Consider the following 19,128-nt stretch of genomic DNA (forward strand, 5'->3'; position numbering starts at 1 on the left):
TATCTATCTATCTATCTATCTATCTATCTATCTATCTATCTATCTATTGGAGCCTTCAAAGCTTTTGGAACCTTGGTTTGGGAATCCACTTCTCTATATGCTCAGACCCCACCTCAACAGCTGTCAGTCAAATGGAGCCCTGGTGAGCACCCTAGAGGCACCTCATCTCAGTTTGTATTCTTTCTGGACTCTGTCATGTTTGTTTTCCTTTGTGGGTGCCATGACCTGGAAAGCAGCACAATGATGCTACAACTGCCCTCATTCTTGCAGCCACTAATTGAACATTTCGAGGGAACTATGCCACAAGGCTGCTCAAGGGTAAGAGCAGATGCAGCTGATTAATTACAGCTGGGGGCAGATCTAAAGGGCTACATGAGAAAGCAAAGTGGGAGGTGCTGGAGGTCCCAGGGGCTTGGCAGTCTGGGTAAAAGTGATTAGGCTGGCTTCATACAATGACAGACTCAGAGAGGGCCTGGGTAAAACCTTGGAGGGGCAAAGTTTGGGCCTCCCTCAGAGTCAGAGAAGCTTGATGAGGGATTCTCCAAGGTTGGCTTGCAACACTGTATTCTTTAGGACTGTCCCCTGCCTTATAGGGACAAGAAGAAATAGAATAGAGTCCATCATCTCCAGAGGATGAAATTTTTTTTTATAATGATACTTGATGCTTCTTTACTTATGAAGTATTCAGAATGAGACAAAAATTGCACCTAGGGCTTTATATAGTATATCCAACTTAGGGCTCAAAACAAGTTACTAGAGCAGTGCTGTTATTACTGCCATTTCACAGACGTGAAACGCATTCCAGGATTCCAGGGAGGTTAAGTACTCAGCTCAAGGTTGTACATGGGATGACAGAGAATGCAGTGGATTTAACATGTTCATTTAGTCTCCATGTAACAAGTCTGAGCTAACTGTGCCCAAGCCTGCAGAGATGAAGTCACCAGCTATGAGCACTTCCCTCAGTCACTCCTCAGGTCCCTCTGCTCAGCATCAGCCAGCCTCTTTCTTTTGCTGAGGCTATGCCTCCCTCTTTTACCAGGAACCCCATTGTTGGCTTTGCTGTTCACTGTCTTTCCGCCTGTTCTTTTCCCCTTTCAGTGTTTCCCACCATCCATCTTCCTTCTCCCTGTCCATGCTCCTAATTTGGCTTGCCCCGTCCTCTCAACCCATGTATTCCTGGCCTCTCAAGATGATACTAAAGGTAGGCCTTCTGGTTTTCTTCCCATCCTAGCACAGGCTGGAAGAGCTTGTTTTCAATTCCTTTTTCTCTCCTGTTTCTAGAGAGAGAATAACATTTGTCTAAGTGAGCTTAAGAGAGATAGTGAGGATGATACCAGGTCAAATGTGGGGGCTCTAGATCCAAGCAGCTGAGGGTTAGACAAACTACAGGTGTAATGTAAACAGAGCTATCAACGCTCACAACTCTTATCTTTAAAATGGGCTTAATAAGAACTATCAATCAGTTTGCATTCAATGAATGTGGCTTTTATTTTCACCATCTAAGAACCAAGAAATTCATGCAGAGACCAGGTTAGCTTAGGGCTGAAGGAAAAATGGCTTTGCTTTTGATGATTTTCCTATGCAAATGGAAAATGTTCTTGACAGAGACTTGATTCAAGTGCACATCCTGCCTTGTGGCATTAGTTGCTGCCTCTTTGTGACCTGCACAGCCCTGGGTATGGTCATCATGGTGCAAATCTCCACTTCTGAAGATGAAAGAGAAAGGAGAGACTGACAGCAGAACTTCTGGCTGGGAGGAAGAAGTAGTCCCAACCATGTATCAAATGCTCTGTGTCAGGAACATCTAGGGACAGACAGATGGATACTTGTTCGTATACAGCCAGCGATTTCTTCTCCATACTCTTTGCTCCTACCCTGTAGCATAGTATGTTCCTGATGGTGATGCCAAGTGTACACATGCAGGTTTCCATTCTACCCAAACACACCTAAGCATCGTGTCCCTGACAGCCAATGATCACATGCTTTTCCAACTTGTTAGTGTTTGTGTGCACATGGGTGTGTGTCTGTGTGTCTGTGTATGTTGCATGCATGCCTATGAGTATACATTTTCCATGATCATTAGAGCTGGCTGAGGATCTCTGCAGGAATCTATGGCTTCAATGGTGGCAGATCTTTGCCTGGGGTGACTCCTTGCTAGTGCTCTCTTAGCTGATAGTACATTCAAAACCTAATTGTTATCTCAGAAGAGTGACTCCATTATTCATCCTGACACCATCCCCCGTTAGCTGTTTGTTGCAGTGATGTTATATTAATGAGGCCTGCAAATAAATGAACAGGAGATCAGAGTGCTAGCTGGTTTCTCAGGAAAGCTGGCTGACTTCTTTATTGGTAACTTTCCACGGAGTCACTCCAGATCTGGGCAGGCAGATTTTTGTGTTTCTTAAAAATATGTGGTGCAGTTGTTTGACTAAATACTTACAATTGTCTAAGCTTCTCAAGCAGTTCTATAAATGCATTAGTACCTGAGAGTGTCTGGGAAAAGAGTCTTGAAATTACTTGACGTGAAAAACAGGGCAACAGGAGAATGGATCCACCTCAAACATGTACAATATCAAAAATTAATTATTTTTAGTTTTTTTTGGGGGGGGATACTCTTTTATACTTGACTATTTTTTTTAATCCCAGTTACATGTATCTGAAATAAGTTAAATAGAATTCTTATTTTATAAGCATGGACTAGTGAAGCTAGAGAAGTCACTGAAGTTGAAAATAAGTGAAATTTATACAGTGGTCAATGGAGAAGTTGCCAGGTATCAGTATATCTTGCTGGGAAATGCAGCGTGCAGCATGCAGGTTTAGAAACACATGGGAACATTCTTTCAGATTTCAAGTGTGGCAGTTTCCAGTCACTGTCTGAGGCACCATCTTTGTGATTCCTCCTCTATTTCTCAAGACTTCTGTGCCTTGCTTAGCCTGATGGCTGTCCTAGCCTGCAGGTGCATATCAGTGGTGTTCCCCCACTAGATGGAGATGTCTCAAAGGTCAGCTCTCAACTCAGGGGACCTAAGATTGACTTCTACTTGTGGACAAGGGCTAAAAACAAAACAAAACAAAACAAAACAAAACAAAATTACATGTCACATAACACTTGAGGTAGGCATTAAATAAGAAAGTATGCCTGAAGGGAAAAATATGGTTGTCTTAAGCTCACGTACCCTAAAATTCCTGAACTATTTACCCTACTCATAGAAATGAGGTTGAATCTTTTTATCTGTAGGAAGACAGTTAAGCACAAGTAACTTTAAGGTTTATTCCAAAGGGTGCTGAAGTACTCAGTAAGCCTGACATCTGCTGTTGTCTTCCAAGAGCTTCTAATGCAGGACACACAGATACTCTGGGGTAGAGTAAAGTGGCAAAGTGGCACAAGAGATCCCAATGACAAAAAAGCCCTAGTTTTCAACTTCTGTATTGCTGCCAATGATATGTGTGACTTGGGGAAAATTATTGACTTTCCCAAGCACCATTTCTCTGGGTCTTGCAATAATTACAACCATCTTGTTTGGAAGATGAGGATGAACAGTCTACAGAATAAAGTCATGTTAATTGGAAGCTCTCATTATTGTCAAGTTCCAAATTAGAGTTCTGATCCTTCTTGTCAGAGGTGGTGTCTTCCTTACTTCTGGATACACTATTCTGTTGTTAGTCCTATTTTTTAGAGAGGAGACAGTTGCCAAAGGTGTGGGTTAGAAGTTCCTTTTCTAGGATGTTCAAAGGGAGCAGAATGGCTTATGGAGAAAACACTTTCCAATCTCATCCAAGCAGTCAATGTTCAGGGTTGGGCTATGCTAGGAAAAGCTGTGTCCTTCTAGGTGTGTTACCCAAGCCTCCAACTCAAGCATAGTGTCTTGCATGCAATGGTAACTAATTAAATATTCACTAATGAAATAATTTATTTCTTAGTGAGCTGTGACGTTCTTTCTTTACTCAGAATTCTTATTTTGATGGGCCAAATCAATCCCTTAATATGTTGAAGTCCTAATTCATAGCACCACCACGGATACACAGAAAGAATATCATCATGTGCCCATGAGGAATAGTTCAGGTGCCGAGTACCTGGAAGAGACGCCTGCTGTGGATCTTCCCTCATAGCTTCCTCAGAGACCTAGAACTATCCACACCCTGACTTTGGTCTTGTAGTTTCCAGAACTCTGAGAAAATATATTTCTGCTATGTACACCACCTTGTCTGCGATCCTTTCTTAGGCTATCCCGGGAACTAAAAGCAGAAACCACAGTGGGTTCTTTTGTTACACTTGTTTCAGAGCTTCTTTAAATATTCTTCAATTTTATTTTCCTGAGAACATATTCTGTCTCTTTTCTCTTTCTGCTGAATTCTGACTGTTCACAGCTTCCAAGAACATGTCTTTGGATGGGAGACTCATAAAAGTTTGTCTTTGAGGTTCCATTAGGTTCTGAGGCCCAGTCTGTGGAAAGTATAAACATGGCTGGGTGGGCATGGTGTTGGCTCTCCCGTCCTCAGCATGCCTTCCATTCCAGGGGCTAATAGGTGACATGTGCGCAGAATCCTGGGTGACACTTGAAAACAAGAGCAACCCTACAGGCCCTTCCATGGGACAGCATCATTATTATGCCATGAGTTGGTAAGGAGTAGACAGTGAGTCCAGAGGTGGCCCCAACCTGAGGTTCGTGCAAACTGGGAAATTCAATAGGCTGTACAACTAGTCCTGCATGGAGCTTCTATAATGGATAGATCTTTAGGATTAGCCATGGTTGCTATGGAGACAGTGGGGGTAGGGGCGATTAGGGAAGAACACAGCTGTTCATATAACTTCTTATGGGTCCGTTTCCTTCTTTACAGTGGAGAATCTCTGGGGTCATCTCATTTATTCCTCCATTCATAGACAGGAGAGCACCACTTGAAGCTACACTTTATCTCCATAGTTGGACGCAGACAATCAGATTCCTTTTTCCTCTCCCTTCTAGAAGGACCGTATAGTCAGGGGTTTATGTTGGCTGAGCAGTACTGAGGATAGCATATATTTTGGAGATAAGGGAGATATGAGTAAAGATTATCAATACACAGAAGTCTCATAATTATGAGATTCCAAAAAGAGCAATGCCAGCACAAAGGGATTAGCCAAGAAAGTTGAAGAAAATGAGTTGATTCTTCTTAAAGATTTCTTTGAAAAAATGTTATTGTAAAAATAATGGCTCAGAAAAGAGGTTGTACTCTTTCAGGGGATATTTATCAGGCGGTCTTCAGGCAGTCTTTGGTGATGTGACCACTGATCGTTTGGTTAAGGTGGGGGAAGATTAGTTATTTCTTCATTGAGAAGCTACTATTGGTCCCATTGTAACTAATTATTTTATGGGAAGATAGCTCAAGATTGTATAAGTATCATATTTCTCATCAACTTTCACCTCATCTTTGCATCTAAGGACTATCCTTTTCTGAAATAGTTGGAATTATGCACATTAAAATTGTGATTTTCTTTTTCCACAACTCTTTCTGTACTTATTAGTTCGGATTCTAGTGTAAAGATATATCTCCCCTCCTGTTAAATGTTTGTTTATATATATCAGCAAGAACTGGTGGAGTCTCATTCCTGCCAGATGCCCCTCAGGTTGGTTTCTGTGCTCTTTTTCTTTTAATGGTTCTTGCCAAAAGTATGCTGCCTGAATTAAACTACAAGGAAACATTTGGTATATCTAAATTAAGGGACACTGACAACATAACTGACATAAAACTCTTTAATACCATGAAGGTCATTATTAGGACATTGGATTCGAGATTAAAGTGACAAGACAATGTCATAAAGGAACATTACATTGGCTCCCAGAGTAGACCTTAGATTGGATTTTAGACCAGAGAAATGATGTTATTGTGACAATTTGGAAAATGCTAATAAGTTATGTATTTTGGTGGATATTACCAGATAAATATTAACTGATAATTACATTATGCTTCTTTAAAATGATAATTTTGGAAAATCTGGGTAAAGAAGATATGAATGCTCTTTATATTATTTTTGTATCTTTTTATAAACTTGAAATTATTTCGTTAAGTGACCAGTTAGAAGAAAGAGAAAAGGACTGACAGGTGAAGGAGTTTCTGGGTAGGGGTAAGAGATACAACATCAAAGAAAATAGGATAATAGTGCCTAGTCATTCCAGGCCTAAGTGCTCCCTGCCATATGTCCTGTGTAGAGTGACATCTCTGAGTGAGTTTAGAGCCCAGCAAAGTGTTTCTCTTCGCAAAGATGGCCTTTTATATCTCAACATCCTCAATATGAAAATTACCTTTAGGAGCCTCAGAACACCTTCTGTTGCTGATATATTCATTGGAAAAATCAATTATAGCCTAATTACCTCAGGAGGTTAATTAGCCTCCTGTAATTTGGGTGTCCTCTGTGAAGCCAGCAGCCTGTCAGCCCCCAGTCTGTGAACAGGGCAGGTGGTGGAGGCACAGGCTTCACTGTGAACAGCTTGCCTTTGGGCTTATAAAGCTCCAGCTAGGCTTAGCAGAAAGACACCAGGCTTTGCAGTCCCAGAGCCCGCAGGTAGGAAGTGCTGATGACAGAGCCTCTCCTGATTTCAGTTCTAGACACCATGGGTATTGACAGTCACAGAGACTGACAACCACAGCAGAAACACATATTGCAAAACATGAAGCAATACAATTTTTCAAAAGTTACCAGAAAGCACTAGAACAGCTAAGGCACAGAGCTCTAAAGACTTCAAGATTCTAGTTATATGAGCTCAGAGGCTGAAGTGTGCCAGTATGTCAGCACTCTTTACAGCATTCTCTTCCTTGGAGACAGTCGGCAGACATGGTCACTGGCCAGATCTGAATGTAAGCTAGTACTAACCTCACTCCGTGTCTGGGGGCAGGGTCTATGCTTGTGTGAGCTTTTCCTGTCACAGAACTTCACAGTGATGCAGCAGTTCTCTCCATCACATGAACTGTACTCTTCTCCACAGACACACACATGCAGACACACACACACACAAGACACATAGCACTTCCTTCCCACAGTCTTGTGTTTAACTCCTTCTCTGGAACTTTGGAGCCTCACCTTGGCTATTTGGAGTTGGAGCTCCTGACATGGAGGGATCACATCTATCTGGTCTATGCTAGCAATTGACTTAATATTAATTAAGGCAAAACATCACCACTTCTATCTTCCTTTGATAAATCATGGAGAATTTTAAAGTAACTTTATGAGCTTAAATACTAGTGTTGTCTCTTATTTGCTGTGTGAATTTGGGACGCGTTTTCTTCTTCTGTGAAATGGCTCTGAGAAAACTTAACTTCTGACAGTTGCTATAACAATAAAATATATCAAAGCCAAGCATGTTAAATATCTGCTCTGTGGTCAGTCATGTGAAGGTTATAGCATCCCTTTATCTTGCGGTTTCTGTTTTCCTCGAACTGAACTGAAGCTCTGATTGGGTCAGAAAGGAGTTCAATACATTTTTCAATATTCTATGACATAAGATTGGCTTTGGGTAAATGATTCGGAGACAGGAACAGTGCATTAGCTCAGGAAAGATGAAGACAAAAAATAGTTTCTCTTTGATATCACAAGGCACTTGTGGCCACCAAGGCACTTCCATGGTCTTTGTTCTTAATAGAGAATGCACAATTTAGATTCAATGAAAACTGACAATTATTGACTGGGCTGCAGCTGAGAGCAAATAGCGTAAAACAAAACTGCCTCTTCAGGCCACTCACCCAAGCAGTTGTTATCTCTCTCTCTCTCTCTCCATATCAACTTGCTATTCTGGAAACACCATTTTTTCTAATATAGTTAATTACTTTATTTATTCCCATGAAACGGACAAAACAAACTGGGACCAAGACAAATTCCTGAGAAATAGTATATAGCTAACATATGGCCTGTCTACTTCTTCTGTTTCTAATTTTGCACCTCTGAACTCCTTGCAGTTCCTCAAATGGCAGCTCTGCTGAGAAAAGACAAAGCCACTTTCTGAAATATTCCTTCACCATGGAGTCAGTATCTGGCCTCTCCCTGGCTCAGCCAGCGCAGCCTTGTAGCTGGGCCGCCTCCCTGATATGTCTGGGCGTAGACATGTACCCATCATGCACTGCACTGGGGCATGGACAATACTCCTGTCACTTATGTCTTTTCCTAGTCCAGACACACAAGATGTTTCATATTTCTCTATGAAAACACCCTCTCCAGGAATTCAACCACAAGTACATTTCTTCCCTATATCTCTGGTTGTTCCCTTCTCTTTCGGAAGTTGGACACTTACCTCTGTAATCTGGGGGTTGGAGCACTTGACATTGTGGCTGGACCAGTCGAGCCAGGGGCTGGAAGTGCTGGGGCAGTGCTGCTGAAGGGAACATCTGCGCTCACCACTGCACCAGCCACACTCAAACTTGTGGTCAGCCTTGAGGCAGAGACCACAGCTCTCCCGCTGGGCTGCACACTTGTAGAGATGCACTGCAAAGAGAAGGGGCTGCCATGAATAGGACTCAGAGGCTCACCACATGCACTCTGCCTGTAGGTGCAACAGGTTGCCCCACCGCAGACAACATCGGGGTCACCACCACTGCAAGAGTGAAACCTGGGTAGTGAATGAGGTGACGAGGCAGTCATCCAGAGGCAGAACAGAAAAAGTAAGTTAAAGTTTTCTGCTCCTGGACTGAATGAGATCCCTGCTTTAAGTGTGGCTTCTCCATTTCCTAGTAGTGTGACTAAGAATTTAACTCCTCTGAATCCTGTTTACCTATATTTATCATGGAGCTAAAAGTTGGTATGGGAAGGTTTGAACGAGATGCTATACACTGAATTCTCGGCAGTGCCTAGGATACCCTAGAAGCTATCTACACACCTATTATTTTTTCTCTGAACTCTAATGCTGTTGGTGAACACTCTCTCACAAATGAGAGATATAGACTCATTTCATTATTGCAGGTAAAAATGAAACTCAAATAGATGCAGTGACTTTCCCAGCTTACTGTGGGTACTGGTCTCAAGCCTGAATCCTGTTGTGTTTCCTGTGCTGCCGATGGTGGGTCCTAGAAAGACAGGAATCTCAATTGGCACCCTGGAATTTATGTGGGTCTGGGAACGGAGTCATCTTGTGTTTGAAGAAAGTCCAGGTAGCTGAAGTAGGAGGCATGCTTATCCCAGTGTAGATAAAGAATGTGTTTTCAAGAAGACAAACTAGTTCTTGATAGATCACACTATCATTCTGCAAACATTTTGCCTTGAGTTTTCTCTAACTGACTTGAAGGCCCTAGAGGAACTAGCTGTCAAGTGTAGTTGTTTCATGAGCCCAGGTTTTAGTCCTCTCTTTTAGTACTAGGAATTCAGAGCACCAAGTGAATTCTTCAGATGAACACAATTAGCTGATGGATTCAGCTTCTAAAAGTAGAGATCATCAGTGCAGACTGATACTGTGTTATCACTGCTTGGTAACTAGCATGTAACAACTCTCTTCCCCACATTTACATTCCACTATACATTGTAAGTAATCTAGAGATGATTTAGATATTTGCAGTTATGTGTAAATACTATGCCACTGAATGTGCATATAATCTCATGGGGATATTGAGCAATGACTCAGAAAGTCACTTTTCATCCTTTTCAGCCAAGTTGTCCTAAGCTTTTGTGACCTGGCCTCTGCTGGAGGTCATGTGCATGTCCCATGGGAGAAGCATTTTTCATCTTCCATAGCATTCCCTGACACCTCTGTTCTGTCCAGCTTCCCCTGTCTCAGCTGCACAAACCATATAGCATCCTAAATCCTAAGTACCCTTAGGCCTGTGGTTTCTAACGCACAAGAAAGGCAAGGGAAATCTGAAAGTACTTTTGGACAAGTACTTTTGGAGCATTTATAAATATGAATCATATAATTTTTATCCATTAGCTCCTTATGTCCTCAGCAAGACCCTAAGCAGTGGGATTCCTTTCCTCTGGGGAGGGTATGAAGACACTAAGATGTAGAGAGGTGCCAGAGTTAGTTCTAATTTGCATGGTTTAAATGGAAGCACCAGCTGTGGGACTTGGTTTGCTGAGTCTGGGAACCTGTATTCTTAAACACAGTGGTCCTCCAAACCCAATCCATGTACAACTTTCTCTTACTTTGAGGATCTGGTAGACACAAGTGGGAAGGCAAGTCAAGGCTGCTTGTGCACCTACAGAGCCTGGTAGGTATCAGGAGAGTCTGATGTTCCAGTCTAGACCTGGTGGCCATTTTCCTCCAAGATCTCAAGGAAACCTCTGGGATCTGACTGATCTGACTAAGCAAGGAAAATATCTATCTTCTAGCGATAAAAAGAAAAAAAATCTGGTTTAGGAACAAGCAGACACAAATTACCTGGAGTGAGGCCTCTCTTGTCATTAGGCTGCAGTGACTTTACAGTGCACCTGGGACAAGAAGCTGTATTCCGCAGACACCGAAGAACCTCCAGATCCTACTATCCCCTTAACTGCACTCCTGGTGCCCAGAGTTGAAGTAGAGATTATGACAACTCCATTTACTTGAAGCATAAGAGGACATGTGGCTCCTGATGGGAGAAGGCTTCAAATCTCACCCTGAGCCCAGCAGCAGCGGCAACAGGCCCTCATCTTGGTGTGTACTAACTTGTTTGCCAGCTCTGAAATCAGACTATCTTAACACTTACTATATGACTCAGCTTCACCATCTACAGGGTGGGAATAATAATAGCACACATTTGGAGTTACTGAGGTAAGTAATGAAAACAATTTCAAGCGAATTGCATAATGAGTGCCTTATATGACAAGCGTTCAGTAGATGGGTCATTCTGAAGGGCTGCCCTGAGGGTAGACCTGCCAGGACCTGCTTTCTGGATGAATATAATATGAGTGTACAGGGCATGAGCCTCAGAGTTTCCATCTTGCTCTAGCCCAGACCCACTTTCTGAACTTCTTTGCTTCAGATGTGAGCCTGAGTTAACATACTAATCCCCTACTAGTCTCAGGACTAGACACAGGCTTACAGGCCTTCTTTGTGTTGTGACAGTGACCAGGGCTGAGAACATGGGAAGGAGAGCCTGCATGAGAACAATATCTACATTTCTAGGGAGGCTGGAAGGATGCTCTGTGCTGTTCTCCTAGGTCAGGTGCCATGGATACTTCAAAGTTGCCAGGAACCAGAAAACAGTGCAGATGAACAGGCAGCCACCTGGCGGATGCTCTGGTTGTAATAAAACAAGGCTCCCAACAGGACTCCTTTGATGGCTTCAAATGTTGCTTTAATGGTCTCTGAAGAACTCTGCTGGCAGAGGGGGTGTGCTACTCAAAGCACAGCAGCAGCCTGCTCTGATCTCTCCAACCCCAGCCTTTCCCAAGGTCATGAAAAGATCTAGCTTGCACCTGTAAGCAGTTGCTTACCTTTCAGGTCCTGAGGGTTGTCAATTATGAAATTGCCATTCCACACCACAGCAAAGTCCACTGCTAGGTTGCTGATGTCCATCCCATCATACTCGTACTGCAGAAACAGGACAGAATCACACATTTGTCAAGCCTCTGTCTCATAGGAAACCAGAGTGTAAAGCAACTCCTCATGCTGCCCAAAAGGACCCTATGATACCTGACTTTAGTCAGTAAAGATACCAGGAGCCAGCCTAAGTCTCTGGCTTAGCCTTTAGTTTTTATTGAAATCTGAAAGGGTTCAGGTTTCCACTACTTTCTCCTACTGAATCCATCAGCTCTAAACACACTTGCTGAAGCTCCTCTCTGTATAGTAGTTGAGTCTCTATCTCAAAAGGAATGTTGTTTTCTCCCTACAACTGCCACCCTTTGAGCTTACCCTTGTTCATTTAGTCTAGCTCTCATTCATCCTCCTGTGTTCTTTCTGATATCACTTCTAGTACCTCTCCCCCATACACCATCCCCTCTGCTCCCTCCTAGTCTTGGACTCTTGATCTTGCCATTTTCTGTCTTTAGTTCAGCACTTTCCTGGCACTAGGATGCATTTTTCATGCATGCATTTATTCTCTAGAGTGCATGTGTGTGGGGACTCAAAATTAATGTCCTCATTGCAATCTCATACCTAGAACCTATAACAGGGCATGTGCAACAGTTGTAGAGTGGCTGGTTGGTTTCTCTCTCTCAGGTGTATGTGATAGTTTTTTAATGTGTTTGTGTGCATGTATGCCTGCGTGTATGTGTGTATGCATGTGTGTGTGTGTGTGTGTGTGTGTGTGTGTGTGTGTGTTGGTGTGTGTATATGCATATGGAGGCCAGAGGTTGAGACTGGACATCCTTTTAATCATTCTACTTATTTTCTGAGATTGGGCAGGAGTTTGTAGATTTTGTTGGACTAATTGCCCAAAGGGATCCAATGTTCCTCCATCATTTCACCCCCAACATTGGGATTACAGTTGTGAGTCTTTGTGACCAGCATGGGTATGAAGGAATCCCAATTCAGGTCCTTATTATTGGGGTGGCAGGCACTCCACTGACTGTGCTATCTCCCCGCCCCCCCCCCTCCTTCTGCAGATTGGTTTTACCTGGATAAGTGTCTAAGAAAGAAACTGCTCACATCTTCCTGGGTATCTCATAGCACAGCACAGAAAAAAAAAAAAAAAAAAAAAAAAAAAAAAAAAGCCTCCACCAGAGGCTGAGTCTCCTGTTCTTCTGACCCTCACAGAGGACTTTTCAAGCCCTTCAAAACGTCCTGGATGGCCCAGTCCCCACTGTACTTTGCTAAGTCTCCTGGTCAGTCCTTCTTTATGTCCGCCCATTTCTAGCCATGGTCACTTAGCTCTGGAGGGCATATCACCATTGCCCTCCCACCCAGCCTTCCATTGCCTTCTTCCTTTGTTGTGCTCTCTTTCTCAGTCTGGCTTCCTGTGCACTTGGCACCGATTACAAATTCTATCAAATGCTTGTGACCCCAGAATCTGACAGCTCCCTGATAAGAGGCCCAGATTCTCTTTATCTCTCTCAGGCGAATTAGCTTCCCTCAACACCTTTGTCAAGTCCTTCATCTCTGAGCTGACCCCCCACAGTCAGAGACAGGGAGTTGGCAGATAAAAAGATCTTCTCTGAGCTGGAATTATAATTAAACACCTTGTGCTTTCAGTCCACCATTCTGGGCAGGTTTAACCCCTGTGGCTCTGGAAATGCTATATTGCCTTCCTCTCCTTCCATCCCTTCCTGTTCATCCTCATCCCAGAGATGCTCTCCAGTATCCTCACATATTACATGGGATAAGCTGCTGGGTGGGGTTGATCCCTTTTGGCAGAAGTTTCCCCAATGGCAAAATGTGCTCTTTAACTTCAAAAGGAACCCCCAAATCTTAACTTCCACCATTAAGGTCCTCTTGAGGGCTCTCTTCTCTGAGATCTGGCTCAGTGTACTTGCAGGTTTTTCTGTCCCTGGTGACATGGGTGCTGCTTATGATGCTACATGATCTATGGCCTTGGCATATGTGTGAGGCACTTACTGAACTATTTTGGCACTGCACACTGGAACTGTTGAAGCGCAGGGCAGGGACTCGGTGGACAGCCCCTTGGATGCTGAGCACACACTCGTAGCCTCGCTGGCCAGACTGGGGTTGGGGCAGGTTTCGGGCCTTCAGAGTGATTGGTTTCACTTCCCCGACTGGGATCAGAATCTCCTCCGTGGGCACTAGCTGGGGACAGTCCTAAGTGAGCAAGCAGAGCTCCATTAGTCTTCCACTCAGAGCTCTTTACTCACCTGAGCCAGGACAGGACCTTCCTGTTTCCCAGTGGGCTGCCCATAAGAAGAGCTGCACCTTAACATGTTGAGTCAATGGGGAGGATAAAATCTTTTCTTCCTTCTGGGCTTTGATATTGTCAACACCATTCCACAAGCCATCCTAATCTTGAGGTGTGTATTACCATTTAGAATTTAACTTTCAAACACTAGTATGTCAAACTGTGGGTTTTATCTCTTGAGACTAAATGAAAGAGCCTCCATGGGTTCATGTCCCCAGCTCTGGCACCCCACCTCTGGTTTCATCTGGTTCCCCAGCCCCTTAGACCTTTACATTGTCTGATGCCTGAGGCAGCTGTTATCTACAGCTTCAGCTTCTCAGCTCCAGCTGAGCCAGGATTTCTAGTTCTCCAGGAGGGGGGATCAAGTCCCTCCCCCTTCAGCCCCCCCAGCTATGCTTTAAATACTTGCTCTGGCTTTTTCTCTCTTTTCATTACCATGTGTGAATGCTATGCTGCTTTGGAAAACAAAATTCTAATAGAAAAGTGTAGTAGAAAGGAGGCATGCGAAGGGTGCAGGAGAACAGGGTGCGGCGGGGGCCGGGGCAAAGAGGTCAGTGTTGGTCAGTCTGTGTCTGGAGGCAGAGGTCCAACACCACAGTATTGACTTCTCCCTCCTTCAGGAAAGATCTGAGTGTTGTTGGCTGCTATGCCCCTACAGGGTGGATATGAAAATTCTTCATTCGGAAACATTTCTAATCTCCAGGGATCTAAAGTTAGGGAGTTCTTGCAGGAAGCTCCACATTCCCTGTCTGCTGGACACTAGTTCCTGGGGGGATTTGGGGAATGTGTTAGATCTCACATAGTTATAAGGCCTGCAGAGGGTACTGCTGGTATTTGCTGCCTGAGTACCAAAACTGCTGGACATTCTGCAAGGTGTGGACAATCTCCAAGAAGAGACTCCAGATGCCAGAAGCCATTCCTGTTAGAAGCTTTGTGTAACACAGGCTGTTGAGTAATCATAATCTCTACTGTAGATCTGTCAGCTTCTTTGTGTGGACATATACAGTCTCTTCTTTTGTTCAGATCCCAGTTGCAGACCTATCATACTCTAGTCTCTACTTGTCTACAAACCTTTTTGTTTTTTCACATTATTGTCTGGACATACTGAACACATATCCATCTCTCATACTGTTCACATACCTGGCCTTTGCATATGCTTTTCTCCCTATTGAAGACTAACTCCTATTGACCACTGTCATCTTCTTCCTGCCCTTGCCCTCAACATAATCAGATAGCTGATCATTAGTTACCCAGCCTTCCAACTTGGCTCAGGAAGGCTGGCCTGACCCTTTCCTGTACTGACTTCAAGAAGAACTCTTGGGTATTGCTCCATGTTCGCCCTTAATCTGTGGAGCCATAATTTCTATGGACTTGTTTTTCTTGCTTAGCTGTTATCTTCTCAAGGACTAAGTCTGAACATTTCTACCCCACATCTCTAATCTTCATCTTGTGTCAGATGTGTAGTGGATACTTAACCATTGTTTGCAGGAGGGTGACTGTAAAGAAGAAAATAAAGCAATAAGTAAAGAATTTTGAAGTTTCTTGTTAGTTTCAACTTTGGAGGCTAATAAGGTGTAAGAGAGACTTAAGAAGCAATTTGATTCCCAAGGGGGACTACAGACAGCCATGGTTTCTGGAGCTCCAAAATTACCTACGTGCACAGCCTTATCTACTGAGGTGTTTGACCATTTATACAGAGCTGGAGCCAAGAGTTTCCTACTGAGGACTGTCTGGGAGGACTAGGAAGGGTAAGCTTCCAGGGTAAGCTTGGCCACTCCTGCCCACCAGCAAGCACCTCCTTGGAGGACTCCAACAAGTGGCTCTTCCGAGAGACAGGATTGTAAGGAATCCCAGAGCAGATGGGTCCCCATTTAGGGGCCAGTTTGCTCAACCTGTCAACTCATAGACCTACTCTTTACTGTTCTTTTACTTTCATGCCCTGCAGGTACTTCTGACAGAGTCTTTTACAGATTTATAGGCAGGAAAGCCAGATATCCCTCTAGCCTGGCTAGAATTTATGATAGAAATAAGTCTGCTATATAATGGGCATGTATGTGATTGTACATATGCATAGACTTAGAGAAAGACACACAAACACATACATACAGAGAAAGAGAGAGAGAGAGAGAGAGAGAGAGAGAGAGAGAGAGATTGAACCAAGTGCGATAAAGGACAAGTTCTTGTTTTTCTAATGAGTTCAGAGAACAAATTTAAATTTCAGAAGGCCTAGTATCTTGAAGATATGCTTTTGGAAGTATGGTGTCTCAGCTCAGCAAATAAGACTCTAGCATCCTTTATACATTTGACAGCAAAAATCTCCCCAAATTTGGCCCTCAGTATCCATGAATTCTATCAGCCAATGACCAAAGATATTTGAAGAACAAAAGTTGTAACTGTACTAGATATGTACAGAATCCATACTGTGATTATTTCCCAAATAAAGAAAGCAGCTACTAATATACACTGACTAATATACAGACTGTATGTTGTTTTATGAAAATATCACCCTGATTAACAAAAGGAACTTGGCATCTGCACAGGGATCTGGAACATCTATGTTCCCTGTCCTCCTGGCTGTGGAGAGATAACTGAATATACTTCCATATGCCAGTGGTGCAACCAGCCTAGAGAATGGAAAGTCACGGCAGAAGTTATTTATAAGTTACTATATTTTTCCAAAGAATAGTCTAGAATTTTAGAAAACTTCCTGTTCTCTTTTGGATCTTAAAAAGGCTAATTTTAAAGATGATTAACAGGCTTTTCCCTAATGCCTAACCATGCTCAAGATTGGCCTAGTAGCAAAAAGGATGCATTGGCTTTGTTTATTTATCAATTGCTCTGAGGTCAGATAGAAAAGAACTTTTCTTCTATTCCCAGGGTAAAGGAAAAAAGTGGTTGGTATTCCGACTACACAATCTGCATCGTTGGCAACAAGTAAGATGCAGACCTGGTCTGTGAGATGGATCCAAGAGGGCAGGAGTTTGGGGGTAGAAATGACAATGGTAAGACCAGGGGCAAAGGCAGGAGAACGGGCAGCCGGGAAGTCTCCGAGTACATCTGGGACTTGGGGAGGTGACAGGTTCCTGAAGCCATTCCTTTAACACTTGTTCCTGTGCACACAACACAGAATGGAGTGGGGTGGGGAAGAGGAAAATAGAGAAGAGGGAGGAGAGCAATAAAAGAGGAAAAGAGAGAAGAGAGAATGTTTTTGTACTAAGGACAAGAAAGCCAATAACCATTATTAACTGTTTTTTTTTTCGAATATTAACATTTTCATAACATTTAATAATACTGATGGTCCCTGCTGACCCTGCAGACTTCCCAATAACGACCTTAAGTTATCTTATCTCCTCTGTGTACCTCACATTGGAGCCAAGTCTCTTTAGCAGGTGTCTCAGTTTAAATAAAGGTGAACAGATATCCTGTTTGAGAACACTGCAGGGCTGGGTAAGAAGCAGGGCCATGCCTTGCTGCCCACTCAGTTTGGTTGGGATCCCCCTGGTTCTGTGCTGAGGACCTGTTAGTCCTCAAAAGGACTTCTTCCATGTGGAAATGGCATTATCTTCACCCGCTGGACTTCAAAGAGTGAGAGCAGCCAGCATCCTGGGAAGCTAATCGGATTTATTTGGTTCTATCTTTCCCTTGGGATGGGTGTAAAAGAGATATTTATGTATCTACATCTCACTAGAGCTGTTTCAGCTGTGGAAAAGATGAGCTTTCAAGGCTGATAGCTATACATGTTCCTGTGCACACTACCTGCTAACACTGTGTTACAGAAAATAGAGGGTTAGGTAGCTTGTCAGAAAGCTAGGGGGCTCTAAATGGGGCGGGTATAGAAAAGATGAAGCCCATCACCTTCAAAGCGCTTGAGAGATGGTCTGGATGAAGTTCTGCCTCTTCATGTACAGAATGGGGTTAGTAATACCTGACAACTAGATTACACAAAAGAAGAATCTGCAGTGATGTGTGGTAACAGGCTGGGTTAACAACTGTCAATATGCTGGGCGCAGTGTCCCATGCCTGTAATCCCAGCTCTTGGGGAGGCAGAGGCAGGTGGATCTCTGTGAATCCGAGGCCAGCATGGTCTACAAAGTGAGTCCAGGACAGCCAGGGCTACACAGAAAAACTCTGTCTCAACCTCCCCCCCACCAACTGTATTTCTTGTACATGTATGTGGCAGAATCAGGTGATTCAAATTTACTCAAAGCCACTTTAGACTGAGTTCTGACATCTGCCTTTCTTTGACCAATCAGAGGAATACTGGGCCTGTTTTGTCTGTCATAGAATCAGCTTAATAAATAGTCAAGAAATAGTGGATAAATGTGTGAAACTTACTCACAAATGAGGTGACGCACACATCACAAATAAGCAATAGATGTGAGATACTATATTTCTATTTCCACGTCACGTGTGCTGTGGCCCAGCTTGTCAGTTCGTTCTTGTCAGGGTTAAGCATGGCTTTACCCAGCAGGTTCTGGAAGGATGTAGGTAGGGGAATTTATAGAAATGGCCCTTTCTTTGGAAGAATTTCCATCTGTGGAGATAGATTTGTGTTGGTCCAGCCACAACTGAACCCTCATAACCAAGAGTCAGACCAAAGCCATTCTTGCAAGCATAACTCTGGCCATGGAGACCAATATGCTCACAGGCCCCAATTTTCTGAGAGAACAAACTAGTCAGATTTTTCCGGATGCTGAATTCTCCATTGTCTTAGGCAATATCCCCAAATTGCTGCCCTCCTGGTTACTACAGGTGCCAAATAAGAGTTATGTGAAACTGCATTCAGCTTAGAGAATCAACTGAAATGCCATCTGTCAGTGGTTCTCAATCTTTAGCTTCATCTGGGAGAGCACCCAAGAATTTGAGTTTCTAGCAGCTTTCCAGGTGATGCTGATGGCACAGTCCTGGGAAGGCATGCTGAGAACGGCACCACAGGTGCAAAACCGTGACGCGTGACAGTTGCAGTGCTAACTTGCGGAGCTAATCGGTGACACATTGCTTCTACCAAGGATACAAGCATGAAATTTTGATTCAAAGATGGAAGAGGGGCTTGATGGAATTGCTGAAAAGATATTCTAGTGACCCCAAAAAGTTATCTAAGGTATTTACAGTCCCTAAACACCTTTACCCAAACTGGGCAATGCAGTTCGTTATTCTTTGAACTTTGCGGAGTGGGCTTCCCTAAAGCAGAGCTTTGAATAGAAACACTGAGCCTGGAAACCACTGACCAGGAAGGAATGTGTTGTCAGCTGTGGCTAAAAGACTCAGCTGTATTTTAGGACTTTAAGAAAGTGTTTCCAGCTACTGTGCTGGGAAACTACACTCCACTTCCTTTGCTGAGTCAGGCCAGTAGCTGGATGAATTCTGGGTTTCCCTCACAGCCTCCATTTAGTCCCAGTGTTG

The 19,128-nt window shown here is 43.5% G+C and overlaps 1 protein-coding gene across 2 annotated transcripts in view; it reads right to left on the bottom strand.

Moving 5' to 3' along the window:
- Plxna2 (plexin A2) overlaps positions 1-19,128 on the bottom strand; it is a 205,636-nt gene that overhangs the window by 39,925 nt on the left and 146,583 nt on the right. Inside the window, exons 10-12 of one of the 2 annotated variants that reach the window (XM_055609139.1) lie at positions 13,431-13,631; positions 11,372-11,468; positions 8,262-8,452 (exon numbers count right to left, since the gene is read on the bottom strand). In XM_055609139.1, coding sequence (XP_055465114.1) covers positions 8,262-8,452; positions 11,372-11,468; positions 13,431-13,631 — 489 coding nt within the window. The remainder of the gene's footprint in view (positions 1-8,261; positions 8,453-11,371; positions 11,469-13,430; positions 13,632-19,128) is intronic. The other variant, XM_055609140.1, reaches the window with a different exon arrangement.

Source organism: Psammomys obesus, unplaced genomic scaffold (genome assembly GCF_907164565.1).
Source record: "Psammomys obesus unplaced genomic scaffold, mPsaObe1.curated_primary_1811, whole genome shotgun sequence".
NCBI lineage: Eukaryota > Metazoa > Chordata > Mammalia > Rodentia > Muridae > Psammomys > Psammomys obesus.